The sequence below is a fragment of the Chiloscyllium punctatum genome, chromosome 8, assembly GCF_047496795.1.
Source record: "Chiloscyllium punctatum isolate Juve2018m chromosome 8, sChiPun1.3, whole genome shotgun sequence".
NCBI lineage: Eukaryota > Metazoa > Chordata > Chondrichthyes > Orectolobiformes > Hemiscylliidae > Chiloscyllium > Chiloscyllium punctatum.
In genome coordinates this window covers 39152425-39169345 of record NC_092746.1, presented here as the reverse complement: position 1 = coordinate 39169345, position 16921 = coordinate 39152425, and the positions used below count along the sequence as shown (strand labels likewise).

The following is a 16921-nucleotide window of genomic DNA, read 5'->3' as shown; positions in this document are numbered from 1 at the left end:
GAGAGCCTGGGGATCCATTTCCTTAGGTCCAAGGATAGATCCACCAGGTATCTGTTGAGACATAAGTTCCAGGGTTGGGCAAGCTTTTCATGCAATGTGATAAAAGGAAAGATTGAATGTAATAGGAGTAGATGGAAGAGCAGTTAGTGGTGATGCATGAGCAGGAGAGGTGGTGATGTGAGTGAATAAGTAGCACTGAGGACAGGAAGGATAAGTAGTTTGTGAGGAAAAGGTGGGTGAAAGCCACTGAATACACATGGTGCATGCAGTACTGAGAGTATATGAGTCTTGGTAAAATGCAAATTCAAAGTAAGGGTTAGAATGAGTGGTGGCCCTGTGAGGTAGCAGCATGAATATTTAGTCTGCCTCAGCACAGAGATCATTGACTTTTCTCCTGCAATGTTGGGTGTTCCGCTTCAACCTGCACAGAACATTGATCTGGTCTGAAATTTGGTTTCTCAGTTGGCTTGGTCTCATATTGTAGCCTTCTATGGTGCATAGTTGGAAAAAAGCAGTTTTTGCCTTCGCAACTCCCTCCACAAATATCTCACGTCCCTGTCCACAAAGTGGGGAGCAAACATTCCTTTCCTCAGTAAAAATAGCTGAGCAGCATAGAGTGAGGGGTAGATCCTTAGATTAGATTACTTACTGTGTGGAAACAGGCCCTTCAGCCCAACAAGTCCACACCAACCCACCAAAGCGCAACCCACCCAGACCCATTCCCCTACATTTACCCCTTCACCTAACACTACAGGCAATTTAGCATGGCCAATTCACCTAACCTGCACATTTTTGGACTGTGGGAGGAAACTGGAGCACAACCACAAGGAGAATGTGCAAACTCCACACAGAGAGTCGCCTGAGGCGGGAATTGAATCCGGGTCTCTGGCACTGTGAGGCAACAGTGCTAGCCACTGTGCCACCGTGCCGCCATCGTCCTGGCTTACAGCATCTGAGCTGGTGTGCTGTTGGTCTTTGAATAGGGTCCCGGTGGTGGGTGAACATTGGACAATGCCAACAGCGGTGAGTACTTCCAGCTCCCCAGCTACGTGATACCTTGAGAAAGGCCACAGCAGCCCAGTTGGATAATTCATGAGATGCAGAGCACAAGAGTCATTGGAGAAATGTCACACTAAGCCATGGCAGATGAAACGCCATGAATCTAAACAGAACAGTTGTAGTTGGAAAATGCTTCCCTTGGAGACATACTGATGTGGAAATTGGTTGGTTGGGGGTAGGAGATGTGTAAATCAGGACTTTCCCCACTTTAGGGATGGTAATTTCAGAAGGTTCCATTTAAACCAGTATTGGGCTGGTGAAGCAGTCTGGCAGAAATTATTTCAGTTTCAGGATGGGCTGGAGGAGTGTCTGCCTACATTGACAGCCATTTCCAAACAACAGAGTTAGCACAGCTTGGTTTCACCATTCAGGACACTGAGGTTTGCCAATGGAATGCTGTTTAAATTGCACAGTTTGGCAACCAGAAAGTGAGAAACACATTGTTAAAAGGCCACTACTCAACTGAGATTGTTCTGAATTTTGACCATGCCTTGGGGTCAATGCCTTGGGGTTGAAAAACTTTACTCTTAATCCAGACACCCCCACTCCCGCTCCACGTTACATTCTGTATTTCCGTGAAAGGCTTACTGTTTCAAAGACCTCGGATTTCAGTGCTGCAGAATAACTTCCCTCGTCTGAGTCCTACTTTACATAAGCTGGAGGAATTGAGGCAAGGAATACTTACAAGAAGTCAGATCAACTGGGCAACTACAGAAGTGAGGCAGATCATCACAGCAGTACCCATCTAGGATCAGTGGGATCCATACACCCAGACCCTCAGAAACCCCATGCATAGAAAACTTGGTGATCTTTGCATGAATCTAGTATCAAGTAATGTTAACCATAGTATTCACAGTATAACCACATAGCTGCACAACAGGACTGGTTGTGAGGTAATGCTGTTGCATATGTAAGAATATAATGTGAGTATTTCTGGAGGGAGTTTTCATGGAACACCTACAGCTAACAAAGTTCTAGTGAATATTTGGATGATCCCTGCTGCAATCTAACAACTTTATTTTTTTTTTATTTACTCCTAACATCTCTTTCCTTTTAAAGTAGGATTTCATTGCTATCCTTCACTCTGCATGTGCTTATCCAAGGGAAGTCCGTGAACCAGGAGTGGCAAACGGAGTGAAAATGGATCCAGAGATCACTTTATTTAGTGGACCTTCCTTTGGATTTTCACAAAAGAACAAATTTGCTGCAAGGCAGAGCTTGGCTGTGACCAGAGGGAAAACCAATGTTCACCCTAAACCAGTACCAGCCCCCAGTGTATGGAACAGGAAACCTCCAAATTTTAGCCCACAGTTCTACACATCCTCAACAATACTGGATGAGAACACGGCTCGGAAAAAAGTAAACATGTCAAAAGATTTCAAGAAAGTAGAAACGAAGACAAAAGTTAGATTTCCAGAAGTTGTTCCGAAGAAACAGATTTCAAATTTTGTCTGCAGGTTTAAAGTTCTCGATCCATTTGAAGCTAAAATTCTGTTTGTGAAAAATGGGAAGTATGCATCAGGTGTTTTTAAAGATTCAAAACCACATGATTTCAGACAGGTATTTATTATTTAATATTATTCCTTTTGTGCATGAGGAGACCGCCAACCTCTAGTCACAGGGATACACACTGGTTGCGTTTATGCAAGTATGCTTCTAAAGCATGAGAATGTTCAGAAATCCAGCTTAATTATCCGCTCCTGTAAGTGTTGTCTTATTTGATGTCCAGATCGATTGTTGTCTTCAGTCATCCATTTACCTTCTCATTGTGAGCTGTATTCTATGACGTGTTTTTGGAAGTATCAGATTCACAGCATTTTTGTAATATTTTGTGACATTGCCAAGTCTGAAGCATTGCGAGGAGCTCCACACTCTATACCCTGATTGATTTCTGGGAAGTTGGCAATCAGACTCAGTCCAGCAATGCACCACATCATTTGGCCCAGAATTGCACCATCAAAGCGGACAGCTTGACTTAGGAAATTAACTAGCACTCAAAAACACCCAAGACAGCTTCCAGATAGCTCAATCTTCAATTGGGCAGGCCAGTGCAAGATGAAGTCAAGACCACTGTTCTTAAAAGCAGCGTATAAGTGAGCAAGGGGTGGCTGAGTGCCAAGGTGGCTGCTTAAAATGCCTGCCTCAGTTCTCCAGGACAATGTCCCATTTGTTTGTAATGTGACCTTTTAGACCCTGTATCATGAAAAGATACTTAAGGTATATTTGTTCAATGGTGCCCATATAAAGAGAATCTTTTACATTTACTACTACTATGTTAATTACTACTCGAGTGAGGGGGAAAGATATAAAAGAGACCTAAGGTGCAACCTTTTCATGGAGAGGGTGGTACGTGTATGGAATGAGCTGCCAGATGAAGTGGTGGAGGCTGGTACAATTGCGACATTTAAAAGTCATCTGGATAGGTATATGAATAGGAAGGGTTCAGACGGAAATGGGACTAGATTGGGTTGGGATATCTGGTCAGTATGGACGAGTTGGACCTAAGGTTCTGTTTCTGTGCTGTACATCTCTAGCACACAGCTACAACATTTTATTAACAAACACCTACAGGACCAGGAGTGTACTGACTGATCAAACATTCCAGTTGATCAAGTGGTCCACATAAACAATGTAAAACACACACAAAGTAATTGAAGTGTAATGCAAGGGGTATACTCATCACTGTTTTACTTCAGTTATAAGTAAAAGTATAAGTCACCTAAATAATAATGCAACTTTGCCTTAAATGAAACTTACTGGCAGAGAGCCTTCTCACTCAACTGACTACTTGGATATCACAGTGATCGCAATTATACAGTAAACCTCTGGTGTTTCAGCTTTCTGGTGGCTTATCAAGAGTGCCGGTCATATTGTGCCAGTTAAAACAAAGTTTGCTGTGTTTCCAAAATTACTATTTTGAATAGTCGCTTACTATGGATAGTAGGCCAATGTAATCACTTCTACCATATTTTTTCTCAAATTTTGACCAAGCTTATACATCAACATTCTCTTCAGACATCAGCCCTTCACCATCACCAACCTGATCCACGGCCTTCATACCTTTCATGGCAAAACTTGCAGCATTCCCATCCTCACATATCCCTTCTGTCCTCCCTGAAAACTCCCCAGTATCAAACATGGCCATACCACAAGACCTGAAAAGATGTTGAGATCAAATAAAATAAAATTCTGAAAAAGCCTAATGCTTCATACACGATATTATAAACAAACGCTCCAATTCTTCAAAGTCCATTTCAACCTTTTAAATCTTAAGTGATTATTAATCATAAAAGCAAGCAAACTTCTGTTTATACCTGACATCAAAGTCAGCTAATCCTTTAAGAGCCTTGTCAGCTTTCAATCAAAATGTGAACTGAGAAACCACATTAAGACAATTCAAACATTTTGAAGTCAGCCAAGCATCCATAAAGATCCCTTCGAAAAGTGTCTGCAAACAGGTAATGAAGCTGCCAGAATAGGCCTTTTGATTTTACTGTCACTGACATCTGCAGCATGTTTTCTTTTCAGCTTTAAAAGCTGTAGATTTCAATAACTTCACAACAAGATAATTATATCGACCTCACTCACTCTTCGTAAGCATTTACATGTACTCTATAAATTTGTGACTTGCACACTGCTGATTTATTTGAACTTGGTATTGTGGGAGATCTCATTGTCTGGATGCTGTTCACCATGTTGAGAGCTCAGCAGAGTCTCCACAAAAAATGTGAGCTGTGGTTTCAAGCTTAACATAATTGAACTTTGATCCTCACTTCTGACCTATCACTGCAAGTAATCACTAAACACTGAGAATAGTACTCATTTCCAATAAAACCTTATCATTAAAACTATCATCTGTGCACTCATTAACTTCAAACTTTAACCTTTTGAAGCTTTCCTTACCAACCTTCTGAACCGCAATTGCATAAAATCCAATTCATCCAGAAATACATAGGCTCAATCCTATCTTGTAGAAAATCTTATTATCACATATCATTGACACTCCACCTCCTCTCCCAACATTAGTTTAGTGGAAGTAACTCCAACTACACTTTAACAAGTCTTTTTTTACCATCTTTCCACCATATTTTAAATTTTCTGAACTCTTATGTTTTGCTATTGCCTCCCTGTCACCAACAACCTTCTTATAAACTGTCACTTTCACACTTAATTGCGTCCCCAGCCTTTCTCGTGCTGGAATGTCTACATCTGTTATACCCCAGTGACATATTTTTCTATGTTAGAATTTGGTGGAAATAATTTACCCAAAGTGGAACTGGTGGGTTGCAAACATCAACTGGCAGTTTGTTAATCAGAACTTTAAATATGGGGAAAGTGACAGCTGCAGATGCTGGCGATGAGTGTGGTTAATGTGGTGCTGGAAAGGCACAGCAAGTCAGGCAGCATCCAAGGAGCAGGAAAATCTAAGTTTTAGGCAAAAGCCATTCATCAGGAAACCAGTAGACAAGGGGGAATGCAGTGGTAGTTTGGTGCATTGTCCTCTACACCGGTGAAACCAGGCGCCAACTTGAAGACATTTCCTCCTACTGCCCCCTTGACTGTGACCTCACCTCCCATCACCAAACCATTATCACCCAGACCGTACATAACCTCATCACCTCAGGGGATCTCCCACCCATAGCTTCCAACCTCATAACCTGAGAACCTAGCACCACCTGATTCTACCTCCTACCCAAGGTCCACAAGCCTGGCCAACTCAGCGTCCCGGCCTGCTCCTGCCCCACTGAACTCACCTCCACATATCTTGATACTGTCCTAGCCCCCCTGGTCCAGAAACTCCCACATACATTTGGGACACCACCCACATCCTCCACCTCCTCCAAGACTTTTGTTTCCCTGACCCCTAATGCCCCATTTTCACCATGGGCATCCAGTCCCTCTACACCTCCATCTGCCATGATGAGGGCCTCCAAGCCCTCCATTTCTTCCTCTCCTGGCATCCCCACCAGTAGCCTTCCACTGACACTCTCATTTGTTTGACTGAACTGTCCTCACCCTCAACAATTTCTCCTTTGAATCCTCCACTTTCTCCAGATGAAAGGGGTAGCCATAGGCACCCGCATGGGCCCCAGCTATGCCTGTGTCTTTGTTGGCTATGTAGAATAGTCCATCTTCCATAGATACACTGGCACCATTCTCTACCTTTGCCTCCATTACATTGATGACTGTATCAGTGCCACCTCATGCTCCTGCGATGAGGTTAAACAGTTCATCAACTTCACCAACACATTCCACCCCGACCTTAAATTCACCTGGACCATCTCTGACACCTCCCTCCCTTCCTGGACCTCTCCATCTCCATCAACAGGGACCAATTCATTACTGACATCTTTTAGAAACCCACCTACTCCCACAGCTACATGGACTGCACCTCCTCCCATCCTGACTCCTGTAAAAATGCTATCCCTTATTCCCAATTCCTCTGCCTCCACTGCATCTGCTCCCAGGAGGACCAGTTCCACCACAGAACACACCAGATGGTCTCCTTCTTTAAAGACCGCAACGTCTCCTCCCACGTGGTTGATGATGCCCTCCAGCGCATCTCATCCATGCCCTGCACCTCTGCCATCGAACCCCACCCCTCCAACCACAACAAGGACAGACCCCTCTGGTCCTCATCTTCCATCGCACTAACCTCCGTATACACGCATCATCCTTCACCATTTACGCCACCTAGAAATGGAACCCACGCCAGAGATATATTTCCATTCCCACTCCTATCTGCTTTCCATGAAGACCATTCCCTCTGTGACTCCTCGTCAGGTCCACCCCCCCCTCCCCCCTACCACCCTCCACCCTCCCCTCCCAGCACCTTCCCCTGCCACCGCAGGATTGCAAAACCCGAACCCACACCTCCCCCCTCAACTCCAAAGCAGCCTTCTAACATCCATCAAAGTTTCACCTGCATTTCCACACATGTCATTTACTGTATCCATTGCTCCCGATGCGGTCTCCTCTACATGGGGGAGACAGGGCACCTACTCGCACAACATTTCAGAGAACATCTCCAGTATGAACCAACTCCACTGCTCCATTGCCGAACACTTCAACTCCCCCTCCCACTCTGCTAAGTTCATGCATGTCCTGGGTCACCTCCATCGCCAGTCCCTAACCACTCAACACCTGAAGGAAGAATAGCTCATCTTCCACCTCAGGACCCTCCAACCCCATGGCATTAATGTGGATTTCACCAGTTTCCTCATTTCCCTTCCCCCCCCCCGCCCCCCCCTTATCCCAGATCCAACCTTCCAACTCGGCACTGCCCTCATGACCTCTCCTACCTGTCCATCTTCCTTCCCACCTATCTGCTCCATCCTCCCCTCTGACCTATCACGATTACCCCCACCCCCATCCAGCTATCGCATTCTCAGCTACCTCCCCCCCCCCCCCCACCCCCCCCGCCCCCAACCCCACCCTCAAGCCATTTATCTCTCCAACCCCTAGGCTGCCAGCTTCATTCCTGATGAAGAACTTTATACATGTCAGACTGCTCAAAACGTAAGCCGGCTGTAGTAACTCCTAGGTCAGAAGCCAAAGCAGAAGGTGACCAGACTAAGGAGAATCTGGTTCCCACTGAAAGTAGTTGCTTAATTTTCAGAATGTTTCCACCAGGTGTCCCTTGAAAATTGTTCTGTTAAACCACAGAAGACGAGAACATCCACGTGTATTGTGTCGCTAACTTAACATAGACTCTGCAAATGTTCAATACTTACTTATCAAGTTTGCATCAGAATACGGAAACTGAAGTTAGGGCCTTAATCTTCATATTGATGGAGCCAATGCACATTTCAGGTAGGAATTCTATAGGAATTACTGACTGTACTTTTTTGACCATGACAATACCATGCAGGCAGAGAGTCATAGAGTCAGAGATGTACAGTATAGAAACAGACCCTTCGGTCCGACCTGCCCATGCCGACCAGATATCCCAACCCAATCTAGTCCCACCTGCCAGCACCCGGCCCATATCCCTCCAAACCCTTCCTATTCATATACCCATCCAAATGCCTCTTAAATGTTGCAATTGTACCAGCCTCCACCACTTCCTCTGGCAGCTCATTCCATACACGTACCGCCCTCTGTGTGAAAAAGTTACCCCTTAGGTTTCTTTTATATCTTTCCCCTCTCACCATAAACCTATGCCCTCTCGTTCTGGACTCCCCAACCCCAGGGAAAAGTCTTTGTCTATTTATCCTATCCATGTCTCTCATAATTTTGTAAACCTCTATAAGGTTTATAAGATTTATATAAGGTTTATAGCCTCCAACGCTCCAGGGAAAACAGCCCCAGCCTGTTCAGCCTATCCCTATAGCTCAAATCCTCCAACCCTGGCAACAACTTCGTAAATCTTTTCTGAACTCTTTCAAGTTTCACAACATCCTTCCGATAGGAAGGAGACCAGAATTGCACACAATATTCCAACAGTGGCCTAACCAATGTCCTGTACAGCCGCAATATGACCTCCCAACTCCTGTACTCAATACTCTGACCAATAAAGGAAAGCATACCAGGAGTAAAAAATTGTGAGCTAAAGGTCATCTCTCTATAACCTTAATTTTTCATTAAAGAAAGGTATGAAATTAAGGTGAATTTCTACTCCCAGAAGTTTAAAGTACATCACATTTGGTCCTCAAATTCTGTGCAAGTTCTTTTCTATTCTAAACTAATCTCAATGTCTGATCTTTCCCCATTATCCTATATCCTCTTCTACTTCAAGTATTTATCCACTTTCACTAAATGGTTCAAAAACAACTGAAAGTGACAACTCATTCGAACCATATCAAAGAGATCAGGATCTCCCCGCTGGTGGAATACAGATGTAAGCTCATATTTGTAAACCTAAGCTGCAGTTCCAGATCCTGCCATTGTGCTGCATCATTTGGCATTAATTTTTACATTGATCTTATATTTCACATTGTAGAAGCATACAAAGGCTGCCATGGTTATAAAGTATGTTTATTTCTACAAACTGCATGCAATGGTTATAATACCTGTCTTTCCCTTTTGTCATTAGTATGAGACCAATATTCCAGACTTCGTGACCAAATTTGACAGAGACATTCTCAACGTGAAGTTTGAGTCAAAGAATGTAAACATAGGTATAATAATCATTCTGAATTAGTAAATTAACCCACTGAAAGAAATGATTTGCAGAACAAATATTTTAGATTGTTCCTCATCTTAAGTTGAAAAAAATTGTCTCTGATGTTTATGAATATGTTTCGTGGTTTAAAAGTAGATTAGCAGGTAAACAAACAACTGTATCATTAAGGAGGTTGGATAATGACCTCTATTTTTGAAAGATTTAATGGAGTCCAATATTCATGATTAGTTTTGAAGAGCATGACTAAAGTTTGGTATTGATAATATTCAGTTACAATCACAAATAGGAATACCGTCTTTGCTCTTTGACAGAAGTCAGATACACAGTAAACAATTAATGACTACAGTTAAATATACAGTAGATGGTGCACTATGTCAAGTTACACATGTAGATTTGATTGTATAAATGTAGGTATTTTTAACACAATAATGAACAGGACTACTGACACTTACCCAAAATTACATAAATGTGTTAACCAACCTTATATAATTTCTTCAAAACCCAAGTTGCTTCACCAGTCTTAAACTAATATTTCCACCAATCACATCTTGACTTACCTTAATTGGCGCCAACAGCTACGCATTCTAATTCAGATTAATTTTAACAAAGCACTGTTTACATTTTCATATTTGTTTTCTTAAAATCAATTGTTTCCTACTGTGAACTACCTATTCCTTGATCAGAATTGTTTGAAACTATCTTTCAACTATTGGGCTCCCTTCCTTTCTCCAGTTCTTTGTAAGCTATGCTTCATAAAAGCTTCTATTATTTCATCACATTGCTGCAGTTGATGCTGAAAAGTATCCTTACTGCTAAAAACTTCTCCTTGTGTGTTTTTCCCAGGTGGTCATGGCTGGTACTTTATGGTATTTGCCACCTCTACCAGTATGTGATAGTCGACGAAGGTTGTCAAAATAATTCATTGTCACCAATCCTCTTTTGTTGTTGCTTTTCCTTCGCCCTACCTCATGATTCATTGTGGAGGATTCACCACTGTAGGATATCTATAAATGTGACACTGTTCTCAGATAATAAAAAGGTTTATTGCATGATAACAATAAGTATAGTTACATTTAGTCAAGTATTATTACTAGGACTTTGGGAGCTGGTACAGATATGTCTACTCCCTTTATAAAAAAAATTGGAATAGGATTTCTTGTCTCTCCCCACCGACTATATGCTGTATCAGTAGAATGGTTGCAGCCAGTGTAAAAGAACATTTGCTCCTTCAAAACCATTATCTTATACAACACACCTGACACTTCCCCTGCTATCTTTTATGATGTTTTGTAGGCCTAAGCTGACCGGCTGCCAGCAAACATGAAAAACTTGCAAATATTCTCTATGACTCTATCAGGTGGGACTAGATTGGGTTGGGATATCTGGTCGGCATGGACGGGTTGGACCGAAGGGTATGTTTCCATGCTGTACATCTCTATGACTCTATTAAAGACTGAAAAGCTTGGATGTATATATTTCTTTCAAAAACACCCAGATATCTCAAAGCAGACCATGAAGTACTTCTGAAGTGTAGTCTTTTTGGTAACGTAGGAACTGTGACAAGCAATTTGTGCAAATCAGGTTCACAAAAACTGCAACAGTAATGACCAGATAATCTACAGGTGTCATGTAGCTTGATGGATAAATATTGACGAGGACGCTGGGGATAGATCGCTCATTCCCAGTTGAAATAGTGCTGTGGAGTGTTTTATATCAATCTGCAAGGGCAAACCAAGTCTCGGTTTAACATCTCATCAGAAAGCATTAACAATGCACGTGAGCAAGATCTATTGGTTTGACAACAGATGAATCACATTAACTAAATAATGCTTCATTTCTTTTCTTAGTTCATGATCTTCTTCAAGAATCCAAACAGATTAAGGATGCAAGATCTCAAAGCTTTATTACTCACAAACCTCAGGAACATAAATGGGACTCTGAACTCATCCTGAGGAAACAATCCTGGCCACAAAAGTCAGCTTCCTATTCGGTTAGCATTTAATAATTTCAGGCAATCACATATCACATTCCTAATATCTGGGGCTTAATGTTAGTTCTAAACACCCAACCATGATGGTGGGCAAATTGGCAAGTGGAGGCTCTAAATCACATTAGTGCCTGATGCTCAAGGAGAGTTTGTTTCTTTCTTTTACAATATTAAACATATGCGAATTGTTGATTGGCTGTAACTCCTATTTACTTCTTGAGCTAGCTTCACCATGGGCAGCTGAAGGAGGCAGCTTGTGAATTCACTACAGCCATTCAGCCAACTCAATCCTTTCACATGTACATTGTAGCCTGGAGCTATGGACGGTGGCGGTAAAGGCTCCAATTTCTTTCCATCACATATCTCTCACTCTCACCACCTGACATTGGTCTAAAGTAGAGGCATTTGTAATTTGGTATTCAACCTGCTTAACTGTCCTCCTCCACTATCAAGCTCTTGAGAGGGCATTGAACCCAGAGCTTCTGTTTCAGAGGCAAAACACCACCCACTATCTCAATGACCTACTCTTTGAGGAAATTTATGAAGAGCTGGACCACTCAGGATGGTGGGAGGGCCACTGAGGCTGGAGGGTCAACAAAATGTCCCACAGTTCTGAGAGGCTGGCAGCCCCACCATCAGAAGTAGGAAGGAAAAAGGAGTTGACTCATGATCGAGACATCTTCTGAAGATGTTTACAATCTGGAATGCAAACTGACCACAGCTGTAAGACTACTGTCACGGGAGATACCACTCACCAGAGTGACTGAGAGTCACCGGTATGGTCATATTGGGATCACAACTATTGGAGGGTGTCTGAGATGGTGGAAGGAGTTTTTCTTTCCCTCTGGGTGGTTGTTTATAACACTGATCCATGTTTCAACCTCAATCAGCTGACAATTTTCAGTTAGTACAATCAGAATTGGCTTAATAGATCACTAATGATGTTCAATTAGCTACCCACCACCGATGAGTAGGTAGCCACTCCCATCTCAAACTATCACATTCAAAACTTCCCAGAGCAAATGTGCTGCATCTGTTCCTAACTCAATGGCCATTTATAACCTCAGCCCATGGTGTTTGTGTGTGAAACTTTAAAAGTAACATGAATGCAATTATTCAGTGAAAAATATGTATTATTTTAATTCATTTCCAGAGACATAGAAGGGGTCGAGGTGCATACACTGCCCTCATGGACCGAGTGGAAGAAAAACTTACAAAGCTTTGGCAAAAGGTTGGTGAATGGAGGGAATAAGCAGCAAATATCATAATTGTATTCTTTTACAATGATGAATGTATATATAGTAACGAGTCAAAGCAAACAAAATTCACCCTCATAAGATACAGTAATATTATTACATATTTTGCCTAAAATATTTAGAAATGTAGATTAACATAACTTAAGAAGAAAGCATATGTCAGGTATAGACAGGATAGATTGAGTGAACCCTTAGAAGAGAATAAAGGAAGTAGGAGTATACTTAAGAGGGAAATCAGGAGGGCAAAAAGGGGACATATGATAGCTTTGGCAAATAGAATTAAGGAGAATCCAAAGGGGTTTTTACAAATATATTAAGGACAAAAGGGTAACTAGGGACCCTCAAAGTTCAGCAAGGCGGCCTTTGTATGGAGCTGTAGAAAATGGGAGAGATACTAAATGAGTATTTTGCATCAGTATTTAATGTGGAAAAAATATGGAAGATATAGAATGTAGGGAAATAGATGATAACACCTTGAAAAATGTCCATATTACAGAGGAGGAAGTGTTGGATGTCTTGAAGTGCATAAAGGTGGATAAATCACCAGGACATGATCAAGTATACCCTAGAACTCTGTGGGAAACTAGAGGAGTGATTGCTGGTCCTCTTGCTGTGATATTTGTATCATCGATAGTCACAGGTGAGGTGCTGGAAGACTGGAGGTTGGCTAACGTGGTGCCACTCTTTAAGAAGGGTGGTAAGGACAAGCCAGGGAACTATAGACCAGTGACCCTGATATCAGTGGTGGGCAACTTGTTGGAGGGAATCCTGAAGGATAGGATGTACATGTATTTGGAAAGGCAAGGACTGATTAGGGATAGTCAACATGGCTTGGTCCAGGGAAATCATGTCTCACAAACTTGATTGAGTTTTTTGAAGATGTAACAAAGAGGATTGATGAGGTTAGAGCAGTAGACATGATCTATATGGACTTCAGTAAGGCATTCGACAAGGTTCCCTATGGGAGACTGGTTAGCAAAGTTAGATCACAGGGAATACAGGGAGAACTAGCCATTTGGATACAGAACTGGCTCAAAGGTAGAAGACAGAGGGTGGTGGTGGAGGGTTGTTTTTCAGACTGGAGGCCTGTGACCTGTGGAGTGCCACAAGGATCGGTGCTGGGCACTCTACTTTTTGTCATTTATATACGTGACTTGGATGCAAATATAAGAGGTATGGTTAGTAAGTTTGCAGATGACACCAAAATTGGAGGTGTAGAGGACAGCGAAGAAGGTTACCTCCGATTACAACAGGATCTTGACCAGATGGGCCAATGGGCTGAGAAGTGGCAGGTGAAATTTAATTCAGATAAATGCGAGGTGCTGCATTTTGGGAAAGTAAATCTTAGCAGGACTTATACACTTAATGGTAAGGTCCTAGGGAGTGTTGCTGAACAAAGACACCTTGGAGTGCAGGTTCATCGCTCCTTGAAAGTGGAGTCGCAGGTAGATAGGATAGTGAAAGAGGCGTTTGGTATACTTTCTTTTATTGGTCGGAGTATTGAGTACAGGAGTTGGGAGGTCATGTTGCGGCTGTACAGGCCATTGATTAGGCCGCCGTTGGAATATTGTGTGCAATCCTGGTCTCCTTCCTATTGGAAAGATGTTGTGAAACTTGAAAGGGTTCAGAAAAGATTTACAAGGATATTGCTGGGGTTGGAAGATTTGAGCTATAGGGATAGGCTGAACAGGCTGGGGCTGTTTTCCCTGGAGCGTCGGAGCCTGAGGGGTGACCTTATAAAGGTTTATAAAATCATGAGAGGCATGGATAGGATAAATAGACAAAGACTTTTCCCTGGGGTCGGGGAGTCCAGAACTAGAGGGCATAGGTATAGGGTGACAGGGGAAGGATATAAAAGAGACCTAAGGGGCAACTTTCTCACGCAGAGGGTGGTACATGTATGGAATGAACTGCCAGAGGATGTGGTGGAGGCTGGTACAATTGCATCATTTAAAAGTCATTTGGATGGGTATATGAGTAAGATGGGTTTGGACGGATATGGGCCAGGTGCTGGCAGGTGGGACAAGATTGGGTTGGGATATCTGGTCGGCATGGATGGGTTGGACCAAAAGGTCTGTTCCCATGCTGTACATCTCTGACTCTATGACTCTGTTTGACCTTGTGTTGAAGCTTGAGATTGATCTGAAGGCTACGGAGTATGAACATTTAATTTCTAAATATATATACAGGTACACAATCCTTTATCCAAAACCCTCGGGGCCAACTGTGTCTCACTGGTTAGCATTATTGCCTCACAGCGCCAGGGACCCAGGTTCGATTCCAGCCTTGGGTGACTATCTGTGTGGAGTTTGCACATTCTCCCTGTGTCTAAATGGGTTTCCTCCGGGTGCTCCGGTTTCCTCCCACAATTCAAAGGTGTGCAGGTTAGGTGAATTGGCCATTATAAAATTGCTCATAGCTTTATGTGTATTAGTCAGACGGAAAATGGCTCTGGGTGGGTTACTCTTCGGAGGTTCGGTGTGGACTTGTTGGGCATAAGGATCTGTTTCCAAACTGTAGGGGATCTAATCTAATCTTAAAAAAAGAACTGGTTTTCAGAATTCAGAATTTTTCAGATTTCGGTATTTCGGATAAAGGATTGTGTACTGTACAAAATAATTGCGGAAGATGGAGATCTGTTAGTGGTGAGTCAGAGAATACAAAAACAGTGCACCATGGTGGCCTGGTTCAGGAGGCAAGTTTAGGAACATGAGGTGAGGAAACTCATTAGAGATCATGGAGAGAAACCCTCAACAAAACAATTGCCAAAATAAACTCTTTGCAAATTTCCAGTAAAATTCAGCCCTCAGTATAAGACAGCACTGAGGAAGTGATGTCAGGTCACTTGATATCAGTTGTTGGAGGAATTCCTCCAACTCAGTCATACACAGATTTCTCTTGACACTAAATATACATTTATATTTATTTCAATAAACAGTTTTGGTTACTAAGACATTGTCCTAGGCCATCTCCAAGCTCGAGGTAAAAACTATGACTGCAGATGCTGGAAAACAGATTCTGGATTAGTGGTGCTGGAAGAGCACAGCAGTTCAGGCAGCATCCAAGGAGCTTCGAAATTGATGTTTCGGGCAAAAGCCCTTCATCAGGAATAAAGGCAGTGAGCCTGAAGCATGGAGAGATAAGCTAGAGGAGGGTGGGGGTGGGGAGAGAGTAGCATAGAGTACAATGGGTGAGTGGGGGGAGGGGATGAAGGTGATAGGTCAGGGAGGAGAGGGTGGAGTGGATAGGGGGAAAAGGAGATAGGCAGGTAGGACAAATCTGCACAAGTCATGGGGATGGTGCTGAGCTAGAAGTTTGGAACTAGGGTGAGGTGGGGGATGGGGAAATGAGGAAACTGTTGAAGTCCACATTGATGCCCTGGGGTTGAAGTGTTCCAAGGCGGAAGATGAGGTGTTCTTCCTCCAGGCGTCTGGTGGTGAGGGAGCGGCGGTGAAGGAGGCCCAGGACCTCCATGTCCTCGGCAGTGGGAGGGGGAGTTGAAATGTTGGGCCATGGGGCGGTGTGGTTGATTGGTGCGGGTGTCTCAGAGATGTTCCCTAAAGTGCTGTGCTAGGAGGCGCCCAGTCTCCCTGATGTAGAGGAGACCGCATCGGGAGCAACAGATACAATAAATGATATTAGTGGATGTGCAAGTAAAACTTTGGATGTGGAAGGCTCCTTTAGGGCCTTGGATAGAGGTGAGGGAGGAAGTGTGGGCGCGGGTTTTACAGTTCCTGCGGTGGCAGGGGAAAGTGCCAGGATGGGAGGGTGGGTTGTGGGGGGGGCGTGGACCTGACCAGGTAGTCACGGAGGGAACGGTCTTTGCGGAAGGCGGAAAGGGGTGGGGAGGGAAATATATTCCTGGTGGTGGGGTCTGTTTGGATGTGGCAGAAATGTCGGCGGATGATTTGGTTTATGCGAAGGTTGGTAGGGTGGAAGGTGAGCACCAGGGGCGTTCTGTTCTTGTTATGGTTGGAGGGATGGGGTCTGAGGGCAGAGGTGCGGGATGTGAACGAGATGCGTTGGAGGGCATCTTTAACCACGTGGGAAGGGAAATTGTGTCTCTAAAGAAGGAGGCCATCTGGTGTGTTCTTTGGTGGAACTGGTCCTCCTGGGAGCAGATACGGCAGAGGCGGAGGAATTGGGAATACGGGATGGCATTTTTGCAAGAGGTAGGGTGGGAAGAGGTGTAATCCAGGTAGCTGTGGGAGTCGGTGGGTTTGTAAAAAATGTCATTGTCAAGTCGGTCATCATTAATGGAGATGGAGAGGTCCAGGAAGGGGAGGGAGGTGTCAGAGATGGTCCAGGTAAATTTAAGGTCAAGGTGGAATGTGTTGGTGAAGTTGATGAATTGCTCAACCTCCTCGTGGGAGCACGAGGTGGCACCAATGCAGTCATCAATGTAGCGAAGGAAGAGGTGGGGAGTGGTGCCGGTGTAATTACGGAAGATCAACTGCTCTACATAGCCAACAAAGAGACCAGCATAGCTGGGGC

General features: G+C 43.5%; 1 protein-coding gene across 1 annotated transcript in view; it reads left to right on the top strand.

Annotated features, from left to right (window-relative positions):
* c8h7orf78 (chromosome 8 C7orf78 homolog) overlaps nucleotides 1–16921 on the top strand; it is a 46838-nt gene that overhangs the window by 16386 nt on the left and 13531 nt on the right. The window contains exons 2-5 of the mRNA XM_072575395.1: nucleotides 2119–2619; nucleotides 9095–9179; nucleotides 11032–11174; nucleotides 12325–12402. Of these exons, the coding sequence (XP_072431496.1) occupies nucleotides 2200–2619; nucleotides 9095–9179; nucleotides 11032–11174; nucleotides 12325–12402 (726 nt within the window). The 5' untranslated portion in view covers nucleotides 2119–2199. The remainder of the gene's footprint in view (nucleotides 1–2118; nucleotides 2620–9094; nucleotides 9180–11031; nucleotides 11175–12324; nucleotides 12403–16921) is intronic.